At 56.8% G+C, this 15,593-nt stretch overlaps 1 protein-coding gene across 1 annotated transcript in view; it reads left to right on the top strand.

Annotated features, from left to right (window-relative positions):
• The window catches only part of ARHGAP26 (Rho GTPase activating protein 26), a 156,955-nt gene extending 154,295 nt beyond the window's left edge, over positions 1-2,660 (top strand). Inside the window, exon 23 of the mRNA XM_072872807.1 lies at positions 666-2,660. Coding sequence (XP_072728908.1) covers positions 666-754 — 89 coding nt within the window. The 3' untranslated portion in view covers positions 755-2,660. The remainder of the gene's footprint in view (positions 1-665) is intronic.
• The last annotated feature ends 12,933 nt before the right edge of the window (positions 2,661-15,593 follow it).

Here is a 15,593-nt window from a genome sequence, read left to right as displayed (position 1 = left end):
GCCACTGTTTATTGTGGGAGGTGCAGGGAATATTCCTCTGCCTGCGCTGGCATAGCCCTGGTTCCTGTAAAATCAGCAAATTTTCAGTAGTTGATTGACTAAAGAAAGAGCGTAAGTCTTTTGAGGACTGATCAGGTTTCTTGTTTCACAGACATAAGACTGAAGTGTTTGCTTTCCTGCCGGGAGCGTTTGCTAATGCATTTTCTCTCTCAGCCTGGTCCGAGGCCAAGCCGGGATGTGCAGGGTTACGGTGCGATGGAGTTAACCACCTTCTCTCGAACTTCAAAGAGATTTTAGCCCAAATCTAGAGGAAGTTTTGAGCCCCTGGTTTTTGTCCCAAATCCGTCGGCCCAGCTAGCATTTGGAAACCCAGCCCGTAGCCGAGCGCGCAGCTCGCTTGGTCCTTCTGTTGGTTTCACTGTGTGGTCTCTGACGCTTTACAAAGGAAAGGCAGAGGAGTCCCACGGGTGAGCAGGCACGGACAGACAGCACTTCAACGTCCCGAGCTCCTTAGCATATTAGTTGCCTTACTTTAAAATAAACACAAATTCAGGGCCTTGCTCTCTCCTAAGAGCAACTTTGATGTTGCCAGCACTCAAAGAGCAATGGCCTCTGCACCATAATCCTCCTCCTGTAGTAACCTGCCTTTTCCTTCTCTCCTCAAGTTCATCCATCCCAGGAGCCTGGCTGGCTGGAAGGAACCCTCAACGGCAAGACAGGATTAATCCCTGAGAACTACGTCGAGTTCCTATAACTTTGGGCGTAAGAAGCCCCGCTGCTGAGCTTTACATGGTATCCATGGCAGCCGCTGGCGGGAGTCCCGCAGACCATTTTGCTCTTTGCCACTGTGCGACGCAGGGTGAAGGACTTCCCCGTACCCACGGAGATGAATGTTGGTGTGGATGATAGTGTACGCCTCTCCTCCCACACTCCTGCCGCGCGTGCCGGGGCTGCGGGGGGAGCGGCCCTGGGGAGATGGCTCGACTCCTCCAGCCCCGCGCAGAAGCCGGCCATGCCCAAAGCCCACGTCCCGGCCGGGAGCCCTCGCAGCAATCAGAAAAACCCAGCAACGCCGCAGCTCCACGCCGCAGCCCGAGCGCTCCGTAGGGGATGAGCCTGCAAACTGTGAACCAGCACGGGAGAGCCACCGAGCCTGACGCTCCCTCCAGCGAGACTGCTTGCCAGCTGTAAAGAGCATCAGTGGGAGCTGAGGGACCCAAGCCATCAGCCTCCCCGCCGGAGGAAGAGCGGTCCGCGGCGAGGAGTCCTTTGCTCCCAGGCCCTTCCCCGCTTTCCGAGCAGCCCGAGCGAAGCTCTCCCGTGCAGCCGGGGAGCAACCCAGCCCCTTCTTGTGCCGCCGCGGCAGGGGAAGGGGTGAGGTGCTTTCGGCTGAGGTCAAACCACAGCCTGCGTCTGCAGCAGCAGTTTGCATGAGGCTGAGCTTCCCTTGGCAGGCTGGGGGCAGCCCCGGCGAGGCGGCGGCCGTCCTGCCGTGCCACAGCAGAGCTCTGCTCTTGCAGGCGAGAGCGAGACGCTCGGTGGGCTCTGCAGGGGGGGCACGGTACCGGCCGGGAGCTGCCAGGACTCGGCAGCTGTCAGCACGGTGGAGGGGAGAATATTTTGGACCAAACGTCTCAAAGTTTTGGGGTTTTTTTTTTAAAGATTTAGATTTTTGCGAGGTAAACATCTGTGGTCTGTGCAGCCTGCGTTTCCTTCCTGGAGAGCAAGATGCAGCTCCAGATAAATACCACTCCTTTTGTTTGACTGGCTGTTTTGTATCTCTACTTTCCAATGCACATTGCACAGAGACATCCATGCTTTCGTGAATGCCCAGGCCGCTGATGTGCCATTTTGGAGCCGCATTTGCCACTCTCCACCGTTGCTTTTTAGGTGGTCTCCTTGCTTGAAGCCTGGCGTGTAGTCTGTCCGTGCCAAGTCTGTGCAGTACTGGTTGTGCAAGGTAAATTATTTCCATCCTCACGGGACATTTATTGTTGGTGTGGCCAACCTACGGTCTACAGAAAAGAAAGGACGAGCCCTTCGGCTCCACCGCCCCTCCGTTCCTGCCCCGGAGAGGACGCTCATGCCTCCAGGGACGCACGGCGAGTGCTCGGCAGGGCGAGTTTGCAAATCCCTCGCCATCTGGGGTCATTTTGAAGGGGGAGGGTGGGAGAAGGAGCCCTGCGGGACTGCAGAGCCAGGCTGGCCGGGTGGCATGGCGAGAGCTGGAATGACGATCTTTTGTAACAGAAAATCGTCAGAGAAACCCCAGCCTGTTGGCGGAGAGACTGTTGTGCAGACGTGACGCTGTCGGACGCTGCTGGGGGATGGATGTCGTGTCTTTTTGTAATAATTTTAAAGACTCCGAGTGACGGAATTGCTGTATGTGTCACTTTTTATTTTTGAAAGAATTAATGTATAAATAGAGTATCTTAAAATATTATGAGGGAAAGATCTATATTTGATATTTTTAGAAGATCTGTAACAAGAGAAGCGAAGGACATTTGAAACCGGTTACAGAAAAGCGCTTGCAAACACACTCCCATCCACAACCACCCTCCAGGCCTTGGGCTGCCTTTTCGTTCGCTTCGTGGTGTCACTTAGAAATGAGGGAAACTGAAATTTCAGACCTCTTTCTGTTTCTTTCACAGTAATTAAACTTCCAGGACTTTTGTCTTGGGGGGGGGGGGGGAGATGAAAAAGTCAGTCTCATTTTTCCTGATTTCTAGGGGGGGTGCGGTACAGCTCATCTCCTCGGGATCATAACCTCTCGGTAAGCGACAGCCCGGCCCTCTGGGGATGCGCTGGGGACGTCACCTGGCCGGTGCTGAGCGGGCAGGGGCGAAGCCTCCAAACTGTCCCGTGTTTTCTGCTTTAAGGTCTTGAATGAAGAGGGCCGAGAGGTTTGTAGGGGTAAAAGCCAGTGTTTCTCTGGCAAGTTGCCGGTTCATGTTCATCCTTGGATTTAATATCCTTGGATTTAATAGTGAACAGTTGCAGCATTTGTTGATTTTCACGAAGGAGAGGATTGGGCTGGGCTTCGTCCAGCCCCAGCAGCCGCTGTGGTGCTGCCGGCCGGGGCTGGGACCTCCAGGGGCTGCTCAGAGCTGGCTCCGGCCGCCGCGCTGCCTGGGGCGGGCAGCACAGAAACCCCTTTCCCGGGGTGTAGGGACGGGACAGGAAGGACTAAGGGAAAGGAGGCAAAGAAAAGGCTTAGTATTTCATCTGTCGGCACTATTTGCTTGTGTTTGGGACCGTCCTATCCCAAGCCGCTCCTCCAGCGTGATCCCTGCTGCCTTCGTGGGACGCTGCCGGAGCGGTGGCTTTCAGCTCAGACGGGAGTTCCTGGCACGGCCTTCTGTCCCAAACGTGACTCCCGGCCTCTGAAGAGAAAGCGTCCTATGGACAAATGAGACTTCCAAACACATTAGAAACACCTTAAAAGGCATATTTAAGGGATACGGGGTTTAGGGACCTCTTCGGTAACGCTGCTCCGCGCCAGCAGGCTGCTGCCAGCCCTTATCCCCACGAAACCTTTCAGTGCAGCGTCCCCCTTCGGCTCTTCAGATGCTCACGTTCTTCTGAGACAGGAGTAAATAATTCCCGTTCCGAGGCACTTAGGAGCTTTTGGATGTGCTACCTAGAGAGTAATTGGGAACAAAAGTCCCACGCAAATGTGTTTACAAGATGTCTTCTGGAGAAAAGGAAAATAAAGCATAAGGAGAAGTTATTGCTCTTACAGGAGAGCTAGTGGAATTTTTTTTTTAATTAAAACTTTCCAAAAAGACAAATTTGGCTGAAACGCTTACTGAATGTTCCCATTTTGGGCCAGCTTTAATACTGGAGTAAACATTGGTTTATTCCAAGAGAAATTAAAGATAAAAAATATTTTTTTAAACCAGCTTGACATGGCATTTGATGCTTCATATTAAAGTCATCAGTCAAAATTATAAGAAAGCAGGGATAGTCAGACTTGCCGATAGGTAAAGTCTCTTCTGTATTCCCTGGCCCACCATTTTAGGCATTAAAACAAACAAACAAAAAAGGCATGGTGCAATAACATCAGTTGAAACAGATGTCAAACGAGTCTCAGGGTGCAGTCCTGCCATGCTTCAAGTCAGCGGCGCAAGTCCCATGGGTTGGCCACGGCCAGGCCGCTGTGCACCAGCCTTGGTCCCCGTGTCCTGGTGGCCACCCACACGCGTGGCATTCCTGAGGTCCCCATGGCCCCGTGTTCGAGCTGCTGGCCCTTGTCTCTTTACTGATTTTGTGGGGTTTTGCAGCAGGAAGTGAAGCACCTTGGATGGTTTGGGAGCACCCAGGCTGCTGCCAGCGCTCCTGTCACACCTCCCGGTGCTCTGCTGGGGGCTTGAGGTGGGGTGGGCTGGGGCTGGGGTTGGGTTGGGGTTGGGCTGGGGTTGGGGTTGGGCTGGGGTTGGGTTGGGTTGGGGTTGGGTTGGGTTGGGTTGGGGTTGGGCTGGGGTTGGGTTGGGTTGGGGTTGGGTTGGATTGGGTTGGGTTGGATTGGGTTGGGTTGGATTGGGCTGCGTTGGGTTTGGGTTGGCTTGGATGCTTTTTTTCGAGCAGGCTATTACTCAGTAAGAGCAACAATTTCAGACTGGCCATGAATTTTTCAGATTCTCATCTGGCTCCGCAGTCAGACAAAACATCCTCTTGGTAATTGTCTTGTCCCAAGAAGACTTCTGCTGAGTTCAGTGGCCTGAATAGCAGCCCAGACCATTACAGCTAATTACAGCCGCGCTCCGTAGCCGTTCGCAGTGCTCGGTTATGGCTGTAACATGAGGGTACGAGGATGCTGTGTCCTCAGGGCCAATGCTTTAAGCTGCAGACGGGCTCCTGCTGGTCCCTGCTGTTGCTTAATGCAGACTTAGACTGAACGGCCGTCGTGCTCTGGATGGAGCTAGGTGCCGTGAACGTGCGTCAAACCGTCACAGCTCCTCTGGGCGCTGAGGGGTCGGAGCGTCCCACACGAGTGCCCTCCGGCCGCGGATGTCCACACATGGGCACGTACGCAGCGGTGCGTCCGTCTGCACTGGGACACGGCAAGACAAACACCTTCACTTCGGGGAGCGGGCTGCACTCTAATCCTGACACAGAACTTTTGTTATATTGATTTCTGGCTCTGCTGCCCCTTTACGTTGTAAGTTGCAGTTGAAGCACTGGAATTTTCCCTCGAAGAAGGATATCGCTCGCTTTAGTCTCACTTCTGCTGACAGCTTAAAAGAGGGTGCCGGCGAGGGATGGGAGGAGGCTGCTCCTTAGGGCCTCGCAGCACTGTCACGCCTGGGTCCCGCAAGAGCCAGCTGATGGCTCTGTTTAAATTCATCTGAGAGATTTCACAGCACAAACCCAGACAGCTTCAAGTAATACTTAAATCCCCGGGGTGCCTCTAAGAGCCTTTCCTTTACCTCTGCCCCGAGGAGCGCTGGGGCTGCAGGTGATGCTGGGGCACGAGGAGCTGCATCCCCTCATCTCCTTTCAGATCACTTTTCAGGAGGATTTTGTCTGGCGTTAGGACTCTCCTCCGCCAGCCTGCACCCCTCTCAGGGCAGTACCGGGAAAGCGGGGAGTTTCCCAGGAGCTGCGGTTTGGGGAAGGGTGGGATTCGGTCAGCGGGCTCCTCGCAGCCGCCCGAAGCGTTGCCCTGCTCCCCCGGCTCCTGCGGCCACCCTGGCGTGGGGCGTGGGGGGCCGCAGCCAGCAGAGCCCGTAAGCCCAGGCACAAGGGTCGGGAAATCAAGAGCGAAACACCAGTTCCTGGGAGGTGCAGTGGGCAAGGGCTGGTGGAGAGGGGGCTTTCATGATTCAGTACGTTTTCCAGTTGCTGTTTCACAGAGATGCCCAAAGGCAGAAGCTCGCGTTGTGTGAAGCCCTTCAAGCTGTAAGCATGAGATGACGGCCACCACACAAAAGCCGAACAATCAGTATCACCCTTTGCCGTGGGAAAATGAAAGGGGTCTTCTGCTGCTCCCCGTGTCCACAGAGACCTCTGCCACGCACTTTCTAGCAGTATTGACCTTTGCAAGCTGCGTTTGCTGAAAGGGGACCCTCCATCCCACACCCGGCCAGCCCGTGCGAGGCTCGTGAGAGCCAGCAGGATACCCGCCGCTCCCCGCACCACTGAGAATGCCAGGCAGGCTTTGGAAAGCTGTCTAACTTACAGCTACTGCTTCATGAGGAGGAGAGAGGAATAAGGGAAAAAACCCACCCCAAAACCTGATTGTTCTTGTCCCAAAGCACTCTCGGAAAGGCTCTTTCCCTCTTTGCAGTTTTGCAGTGACACATCTAGCCTCTAGTGACGTCATTTATATACTTTTCAGCCTTCAAGTCCTGAAAAGGCAAAAAAGAAAAAAAAAGAAAAAAAAAAAAGGTTCCTCCGCACCCAGGAAACCCTTTTTCCCCCGTCAGGCTCAGCACTGTCCCGCTGTCACCTGGCGGAGGGGTCCCAGCCCCGTGCCTGCCTCGCCTCTGCTCCCCGTCCGACCCAGCCTGTGGGGAAATCAGACCCCGATCCCTGCTTCATATCAGAGCGTTTGGTGTGATTTCCAGAAATGATAGGAATAGCACAAAACTCGTGATTCCAGTGCTCTCCGGAGCAGTGCGCAGTAAGTCACAGCCAGCCTGGAATAGCACTTGGTAATAAAATACAGAGCACAGAAATATCCCCCGGCAGGGCCGCCGGCAAGAGGCTGGGCATGCCGCGCGTCCGTGGGTGCAGCCAGGCTGCAGGACACAGAAACAGATACCGATAGAAACGCAACCTGTGTTTCTACTCAAAACAAGGAAACTTCATTTCCCTGGAAGCAGGCGCAGGCTTGATTACACATAAGCTTTTTTCCACTGGCCGGGAAGGCATTTACTCAGCATTTCGGAGGCCGTTTCGCAGGCCTTGCTGGCCATGAGCAGGGCCCCGTCCCCCTGCCAGCCCGCAGCGCCCCGACCCCATCCCCTTAGTGGGGCAGCCGCAGCCGGGGGCTGCCGGTGGCATCTGCCCCATGGGACCCGGGATGTGGGCCTCTTTTTGTCCCTTTTTTTTTTTCATCTTTGTTTTTTTCAGCAGCGTTTCAACATCGTTGCTTGCTTTGGAGACAGGGATGGAGGCTTGAGCAGGGAAAGCGATGCCAGCTTGAAAAAAAAAAAAAGAAAAGGGGCGTTTGCATGTTCAGCCTGCAATCCGTGTCAGTGGGTCAGCGAGGGCTGTGCACGACGTGCTCTGAGCCGGGATTAAAAGGGAGCGGAGGCTGGGAAGGCGAAGGCGCTCCCTCGCCCGTGGCCCTGGGCACCCGTGGGGCTGCCGGGCACCTGTGGGGCTGCCGGCCGCAGCGCGGGGCTGGGCACGTCGGCCCCGCGGGGCAGGGGCAGCTCTGCCGGCTGCAGGCAGAGGCACGAGCATCCTGCAGCATCCCTCCGGGAAGATTTTTGTATTTTATTTTAATAGCTGTTTATATTTAATGGCCAAACGAGCCCAGAGGTTAACGTCACCTCTCTCAGGCTGGAGCGCGCGCTCTCAAAGGAGCACTGGGGTATTTTTTTATGCTGCAGCGGTGACGACCCACGGACCCGCTTGACCAAACACAAGCCCGGCCCCGTGACCCACAGCGGGGTGGGCTGCAGGGCCGTGGTGGGTGCTTGGCCCCACCGTCCCCAGCCAGCACCCACCCGCGGCAGACGCCACATCCCTGCTGGGCGGCTGGGGCGAGGCGGGGGGGGAGCGGGGCCATTTCCCCTCCCGCGTCGGGGGGTCCTGGCGGTGCCCGAGCAGAAGCCGGCCGGGCCATTCCTGACGGATGACGGCACTTGGCAGGAGGCGCTGGCTGGGGGCTGCGCCCGCCCTGTCCTCCGTGTAGAAGCTTATCGCTGCTGGGACACTGCTCGCTTGCTTTTCTCCTGAAGAAATCCCATCTCCCCCAGTTTTTTAAATCCCATAAATACATGCCAGCCTTTCAGCGGACACTGGTGGCCGTGCAAGGCCAGGCGCCCAGGCAGCGGTGTCCGAGAGGAGCCAAGATGTCCCTCCCCACCCCGACCTCCAGGAGCAGGAGGGAGCGACGGCTCAGCGCCGCAGCGGGGACCTCACGGTTGCACAAGGTTTAACCAAGCAGATTGCACAGACAAAGCGTGCGTGCTGTTGCTTAAGGTGTGAGGAACTGCACGTGTTATTGCTGCATCCGTCCCACCCGTGGTGACACATGGGGACAGCGGATGCTCTCCAGCCAGCTCAGCGCGGACCACACGCTCAGCCGATCCCTCATTCCTGGTTATTCCCGCTGCAGCCATCCCGCAAGGGCAGGGCCAGGCCGCATCCCCGCGCCGCTCTCCCCGCCGGGTCCTGGCTGTCTCCCGCTGCCGCTCCGCGGGAAGCGGGATGGCCCGAACCGCGCGGCTTTGCCTAACGCGGGCATCCGCGCCCTGCCGGCGTGACCGCGGCCGGCTCGCACCCGCAGGCCGGGGCTGCACGGGTGGCTGACGGCGAGAGCCCGAGCAGCACCCGCCCCGGACAAATTTGCGGACAATTTTCACCGGACAATGCAGCATTGATGGAAGTCAGATTGGTCTGGAGCTGGGGAAAGTTACCTATGCAAAAAAAGCAAGCCCAGTGCTGAAGGGACATATTCTGCTTAGCAAGTGCCTGGTATTTTAATTATTCTAACGAACCAGAAACCTCAAAGCAATTATAGTTTGTACATTTGGGCTAATTCAAATTTTTAGCTTTTGGGAAATAAAGATTAAAAGCAAGTTTTTTTAAGAAATAGCCGTTTAAAGTTCTATTCTCTGGGTGAGGAGCTGATTATTTGAAGACAAGCAGGGCAAAGCAGCTGGTAATTTAGCACAACTCTTTGACGGCTCACGAGGTAGCACCTAGCTATTACTTATTATAAATCCTCCCTTCTGTTAATGAAGCTTATTCTTGCTTCTAAACCTCAGACAAAGGGGTCTAGAAAATCGCACCTGGGCTCTAAAACTCACTGACGCACTCAGGAAGGGGAAAAAAAAGCCCCAGCAGCCGGGCACCCTGGAAATCTGTCACGGGGCTCAAATTATACGGGGAAGGCAGGGAAGACGGTCTGGAAATGGGAGCGCTGGCGGAGTTTAAATAAACCCATTTCCATATCGAGATTTCTGTGTCCCTGCCAGCGCGTGGCCCATCTCCCCAGAGCCCCCGTGGCTCCCCGGCTCTGCAAGAGCGTCGCGTCCCGCCTGCGGTCCCCGTCCCTGCTCCGCACCAAGGGCGCGCAGGCTGCCCTAGACGATTAGATAATCGGGTATCTGCAAATTGATCAGAGCTTTCGTTAACGACCAGGGGTGAGTTAAGAATAGAGAAGTAATGGGCAATGAAAAAGGCGCCGCGAATGAGCCCCAGCGCGGCTGAAATGGGACCGAGAGCGGAGGCAGCCCCCGCGTGGTGAGCGTCTCTGGGGCACGGGGGTCCAGCGCCCAGCCTGCCCCTTTGCTCCGCTCCGGTTTAATCTCAGCTTTTGCTTCTGATGACACCCTGCTCAGGGGTGCGGGGAGGCTCTGCCGGGGCGGGGAGAGGTGGCACGGCCGCCCCGGTGCCGGCGTGTCCGGCTGCGGCGGGCGGCACGGTCACCTCTGCGAAAGCCTTGGGACCCCGGCAGGGCTCCACGTCGTGCCCTTTCGTATCCAGCATCCCGGTGCACTCGCAACACGCTGGGGTGCCTTGGTACCGCTGCAGCAGGCTCAGAAAGTATTAAAATAGAATTAGAAGCAAGGGCTCCCGTTAACCAAAGCAAAAAAAATAGCTTTGTGCAAAATTTGTTGGGAGAAGTGGGGTTTGAAAGAAAACTGCTGGAGCCTTACCTAACCGTAAGTTCACAGAATCGCGGAATCGTTTAGGTTGGAGAAGACCTTGAAGATCATCAAGTCCAACCGTTCCAGTCGATGGGACAGCTCCGTCGGCCTCCCCGGCTGGTTTTTGCTGTGGAGGCAGCCAAAGAGGTCTGCCCAAGCCTGCACTGAGAAATGCCGCCGCCATGGCTCGCGCTGCCGTGGCAGGAGGTGCCCGGGGCCAGCCCGGAGGCGGCGGGGCTGCGGCCGGGCTGCGGCGGGGCCGGTGGGGCCGGTGACCTCCCGTGGCCCCACAGCCCAGCCGGCCGGGACCTGCCGCTGCCGCTGCAGCAAGCGGTTGCGGGTTTGGGTGGTAACTCGTATTTCCAGCCGCTGTTAGAGCAGCTCTTGTGCAAACAGGCTCATTCTGATGTTGTTTACCTATAACTTACTCCGGAGGGAGAGCTACCGTCCTGGCCGGCAGCCAGGGCTGGGCTGTTGCAGCAGAGTCAGGCCGTGCCCTCCTCGCCCCACCGGCGCGGCGGCAGCCCTGCGCGGGCAATGCCGTACCGGCGAGGGGCTGGGGAGGCACCGGGCGGCTGCGGCTGCGGGGCCCTGCTGCCGAGCTCTCTGTCGGGGAGCCGCGTGCAGAGGGTAGGGATGGAAAAAACCCTGCCTGCGTGATAGATGGTTGCCTTTTATTTGCTAGTCTGATAGATTTTGTAGATATTTTGCGTGTGCCTTTTTAGAGCTTATTAATTTTGCTGCAGTCATAATCTATAATAAAAGTTTCTGGGACTGGGAAATGCACGTGCTTTTTCTGGCCTGAGCCTGCCTTTATTTTATTTGTTGGGTTTTTTTAATTTTGGGTTTGGTCGGGGTTTTTTTGTTAAATAAATGTTGCTCTGTGTTGGCCGGGTACCTGAAATGCCTGCTCCTCTGAAACACCCGGGGATGGCCCTCCAGCCACAATAAAGAGAACCAATTAAACCACAAGATCATAATCACTCCTCTGTTTATTATTTATTTCCCCAGCAACAATGATATATTTAGACCAACAGCTTTGAGCTTTTTCAGACCCATTATGCTCAGCAAATCCCAGCAGCCGTGGGTGGCTGCGATGGGAGCGAGCGCTGGCTGTGGAGGGGGGACGATCCCCCGGGGCAGGGGGGTGCGGCCTTGACCCCCACCTGGAGAGGAGCATCTCCACCAACGGGGAGGGTGTGAAAGCAACGTCCGTCAGGTTTCTGTTGCTTTGCCAAGTGTTGGGTTGGTTGGGTTTTCTAATTTTTTTGGTAATTGCCCTGGTTTGAGCCTTGTAGAAAGGTACTTTCTTGGTTTGTGGTAGGAACACACGCAGTTCTTCTGCAGCTCGGCTACAGAAGTACCACCCGCAAGTGAAAAAGGAAAGAAAAGAAAAGAGTATGAAAGAAATGAGGAATTAAAAAATGCCGGGTTTTAATGTAGGATTGCTTCTTGCAGGAGCATAACTGTGGATGCGGTGGGGCCGGTGGCCGAGGCAGGCACCCGTGGGGGACGGGGACAGCGGGCTCAGCCCTCCGTGATCTGGTGGCGGAGACACGTCCCTGCCTGCGCCCCTCCTGCTCCGCGGCGGCAGCCGGTCGGACACGGCTGCGATTAAAGAGTGGCCGAAGCCTCGGTAATTTGAAAAACACGAGTCGACCATTTGTGGGGCAGCATAAATAAGGCCATCTATAAGGAGAAACGGCAAAAGGACTGGACTTCTGGCAAGGGAAAAATATTTGTCAAACTATTTGTGAATGTTATTTGGGCAGATAATAGTTCTTAATAGCTTCTTGGATAAATATTATGGTTTCAGCGCTCCTGATTCCCTTGGCAGCCTCTGTTTCTCCAAGTTCATTACAGTATCAGTGACTTCATCCGGTCCATCTCGCTGGGACGGCCGTGTCCCCAGCCTTGTGCACAGCTGTGTTGCTCCTGGGGGACAGGGACAGGGAAGCCCCTCCACGCCTGCGGCCTCACGGCCCCGGCAGCCACGGGTCCTGCGGGTAAAGCACTTTGCTCTGTGCCCTGGGACGCCCGTGGCTTCCCGCACATCAGCAGCGTGGTGCAGCCTTCGGTGCCCAGCCCGGCCGGGGCTCAGGGGATGGGATGGAGCCAGGAGGAGCCCTGGCCTCCCTCTTGGTGGGTGCAACCATCCAGGGCATCCCACGCAGCTCCTCAGTCCCCGGCCGGAGCTGGGGTGCCTGTGCGCACCGGGAGGGAGCAGCCGGGGCACAGGGGTTTGAAGGACTCGGCGCCTTGTGCAGCTCTCATTAGCTGTGAGGCCGATTAACACCCGCTCCCATGGGATGTCTCCGGCAGCAAGACCCGAGCCTGTTCGGTGGCATTTCCCCGAGGCAGCCCGGCGGCGGCGGCTCCACGGGGTGTCGTGTGCCAGCAAAGCTGCCGGCAAGTCAGACTCCTCTTTGGGCTGGCTTTTCCCCTGCTTTTTGCTCCTCTCCTGAAGTGAAGCTCGTCCGGAGGTGTTTGACTGGTCACCCATCCGTGAGTGACCGTACCGCGCGGAAGGGGCTCTGCGGTTAGGCTGCACAAAGCCAGCCGCTCTTCCTCTCCCGGAGGCACTCCCGACGCCGCTGCTCGCTGAGCCCCCTGCACCCCCCTGCACCCCCCTGCTTCGAACCGCTCTGCTGTCAGCGTTCGTACCTGAGCCGGGCTGCCTTGCTTTTAGTGCCCGATCACGGTAATCTTCAAATTAACGTGGCACGTTTCTATTAAGGTAATTAATTAGAAAGGCACGCACAGCAAACTACATCCAGCGTCCACCTGGGGCTCACCGTGGGTGTCTCACAGCGGGGCAGCGGCTGTTCCCACTGCAAAGACAGCCTCTACCGGGGGGACAGGGTGGCTGTGCAGAGCCCCGGCCTCCGCCGCGGGTCCCCGGGGTGCGGGGCTGCAGCAGGGCCAGGGCGCACGGAGCCGGAGGGGACCGGGGACGTACACAGACCAGCTACCAAACCCAAACACCTACAGAGAGTTCTTCTGATGAGATGTATGTAACTGAGCTGTATGTATGCTGCATACACCTTTAAGCTATTAATATTGTTCTTTAGTAATAAATATTTTACATACACACACTGAGCAGGCAGGAGCGTTTGCTATGTAGTGTGACAGCAAGAGGATGGAGAGCAACCACAGCACAAGCGATGCTGCTGGTACTGGCCCTTTACCCGCACGTCCCGCTCAGTGTCCCAGGCAGTGACCAGGGACGCTTTCCTGCAGCAGGAGCAGCGCGATGCCGCCCGTAAAATGCCCTCTCTGCAGAGAGCAGAGGGGCTCCTCGCCGTCGTTCGGCGCGGTTAATGCTCCGCTGGATTTTCCTGCATTATTCATAACTACTGGGATTCAACTCATGGTGCCTCAGGCCAGCGTTTGTTTTTCCCCCTCCTCCCTCTCGCAAATACTATCAGCACCGAAGTACGGGCACACGCGTGTGCGGCTGGGGCTCCGGCACCGCTCGCTGCTGCGGGGCCGTATTCGGCACCGGGGTGTAGCTCAGGGGTGTGCACGGCCCCGCCGGCCCCACGCATGGCCCCACCACTGGGGAGCAGCCACGGCATAAATCCACATATAGCTGTGATAAGATATATATATACACGTATGTATATGTATGCACACGTATGTTTGTGTGTGAATGCCTTGTGACCGCAAAGCAGTCGAGCCTGACGCTGTCCTTGCCCCCCAGACACGGTCTGAGCCAGCTGGGCTTGGCACAGTCGCTGGACGTCGTCCCGACTCAAGGAACAGGAGCCAGGAGCCGCGTGCACGCGGGAGGGCTGGGCAGTGCCGTGCGTGGGGCACCCTGGCCTGCCTCATTACACCGAAGAGGAAAAAAAGAAGATGGGGGAAAAAAAGGGAGGAAAAAGAAAGGAAGGAGGAAAAAAAGAAAAGAAAGGAGAAGAGAAGCAGTCTTGAGAAGGGTTTAGAAACGATGCCCTGGCCCTGCTGGGTCATCCCCCTTGCAGGGGGCACTGGGGTGGCTGAGCTGGCCCTGCTCCCCGGCGTCCCAAGCACCGCGTGGCTTTCACAGGGGATGCTACCGAGCGGGTGTCTGCCGTCCCTGCGAGCACGAGTCCTTCCCACCGCGGCTCGTCGGACCCGAACGCTTCTCCCAGGGCAGGGCCGAGAGAGGGGCTGCTGCGGCGGCACGGGACGAGCAGTCCCACAGCAGCCCGATGCCGAGCCCGCTCACGCTCATTCTTCTCAAAACAAAGAAACATCCCACTCGAGCCAAAACCAAAAACCTCCCAGCAAGTGTTAGGAGAGGGGAAAAAAAAAAAAAGGCAAGCATGGATTTTCTGAGCTGCCGGAGGGAGCAGAAGCTGCGTTTGGCAGCAAGCTGGGAGGGGATCCAAGGCCCCTTGCTCGGCTCCTGCAGTTGCAGCTCCGTCCGCTGCGAGCCAGCTCCCAGCCGTGCCCGCTTCGCTGACTTGGGCACAATGGGTCACTTTTTTCAGCATGGATCACATCAAGCAGAAAGTATAACCCCTGTCCTATTGCATTAGCAACGCAATTAGTGGCCATATTAGATGCTGCGTCAGCAGTTTCCCCTCAATCTTTTCATGTGGTTTGATCTTGAATCAACAGAGCCTGTAATTAGAAGGATTCCACTTACTTGTTATTTTTTAAACTTTAAGTTCTCTCTTGTGACCTCAGAAAATATCCTTAATTATGCCTTGGGGCTGTGCCAAGCCTATGATGTATTGAATAATAATATTTGCCACTCCTCCAGTTTTGCATCAGAGCAATTTTTTATCAGCTATTCCACGGGCTCTGGCATTTGAGATCATCGAAATTCTAATCCCCTTTAGAGGGCTCCTCTAGTTACTGCTCCTCCAGGCACCCTTTGACAAGTTAAATAGTTACACTTTTTAATTTTAAAATGTCTATATATTTTATAAATGTACTATATATAGTATTTTCAGGTCCACCGATAAATGACATTATCGGTAATCTTGGTAAGGGAACGAACGGAACTTGCTGACGTGTGAGGCTGTGGAAGCGGGGCCGGCCGGTGCCCTCGCGGGGCGTGCGGCCCAGCGCCAGGCACCCGCTGGGTCACGAGTGCCGGGCGCCGGCGCGGGGCGCGGCCCGCAGGGAGCGCGGCCGGCTGGGTCTGCTGCGGCTCCGCGCCTTCGCCTGAGCGAAGGCCCCGGCAAAGGCCCCCAAAGGCGCTTGTGAAAGAGCCGTGCTGCGCTTGCACATGGTGCCTGGATCTTCTCCGCCTTCTCCTGGGGCAGCGGGGCTCAGCACGGCCACGGGCAGGGGCCGGGCAGGGCCGGGCAGGGCCGGGCAGGCGGGGAGGCTGGTCCCCAGGAGCTCGGCCCCACGGCTCCTCTGCCCGGCAGTGCTGAGGGGGCCCGGGAGGGACCCCCGAGCGCGGTTGGACACAGCGAGCCCCTTTTCCTGGCAAGGAGTCACCGTCCTGCGGCCAGTAAGGCATTCAAGCTTCAGTTGTCACCTCCCGCTGCTGGAAGAGATACAGGGGCGAGCTGGGGTCAGGGCAGCGGGCAGACGGCCAAAGGGGCTAGACTGGGCACTGGGGAGCGTGCACCTGCGGCACGGGAGATGGTCTGATGGGCCAGGGCATCACGGCCGATGGGACCAGCAGGTTCAGAGGCACCGGGGCAGCCCCAGGGGCCTCGTCCTGCGCTGGTCTTAGCGCGTGGCTCCCTTGGGGCTGGGTCTAAGGGGAGGGCAGGGCCAGCGGTGGGAGCCGAGGAGCGGCATCGAGCTGCTCCCCGC

The sequence above is a fragment of the Ciconia boyciana genome, chromosome 9 (assembly GCF_034638445.1).
Source record: "Ciconia boyciana chromosome 9, ASM3463844v1, whole genome shotgun sequence".
Taxonomy (NCBI): Eukaryota; Metazoa; Chordata; class Aves; order Ciconiiformes; family Ciconiidae; genus Ciconia; species Ciconia boyciana.
This window is presented reverse-complemented; position numbering and strand designations above follow the sequence as displayed.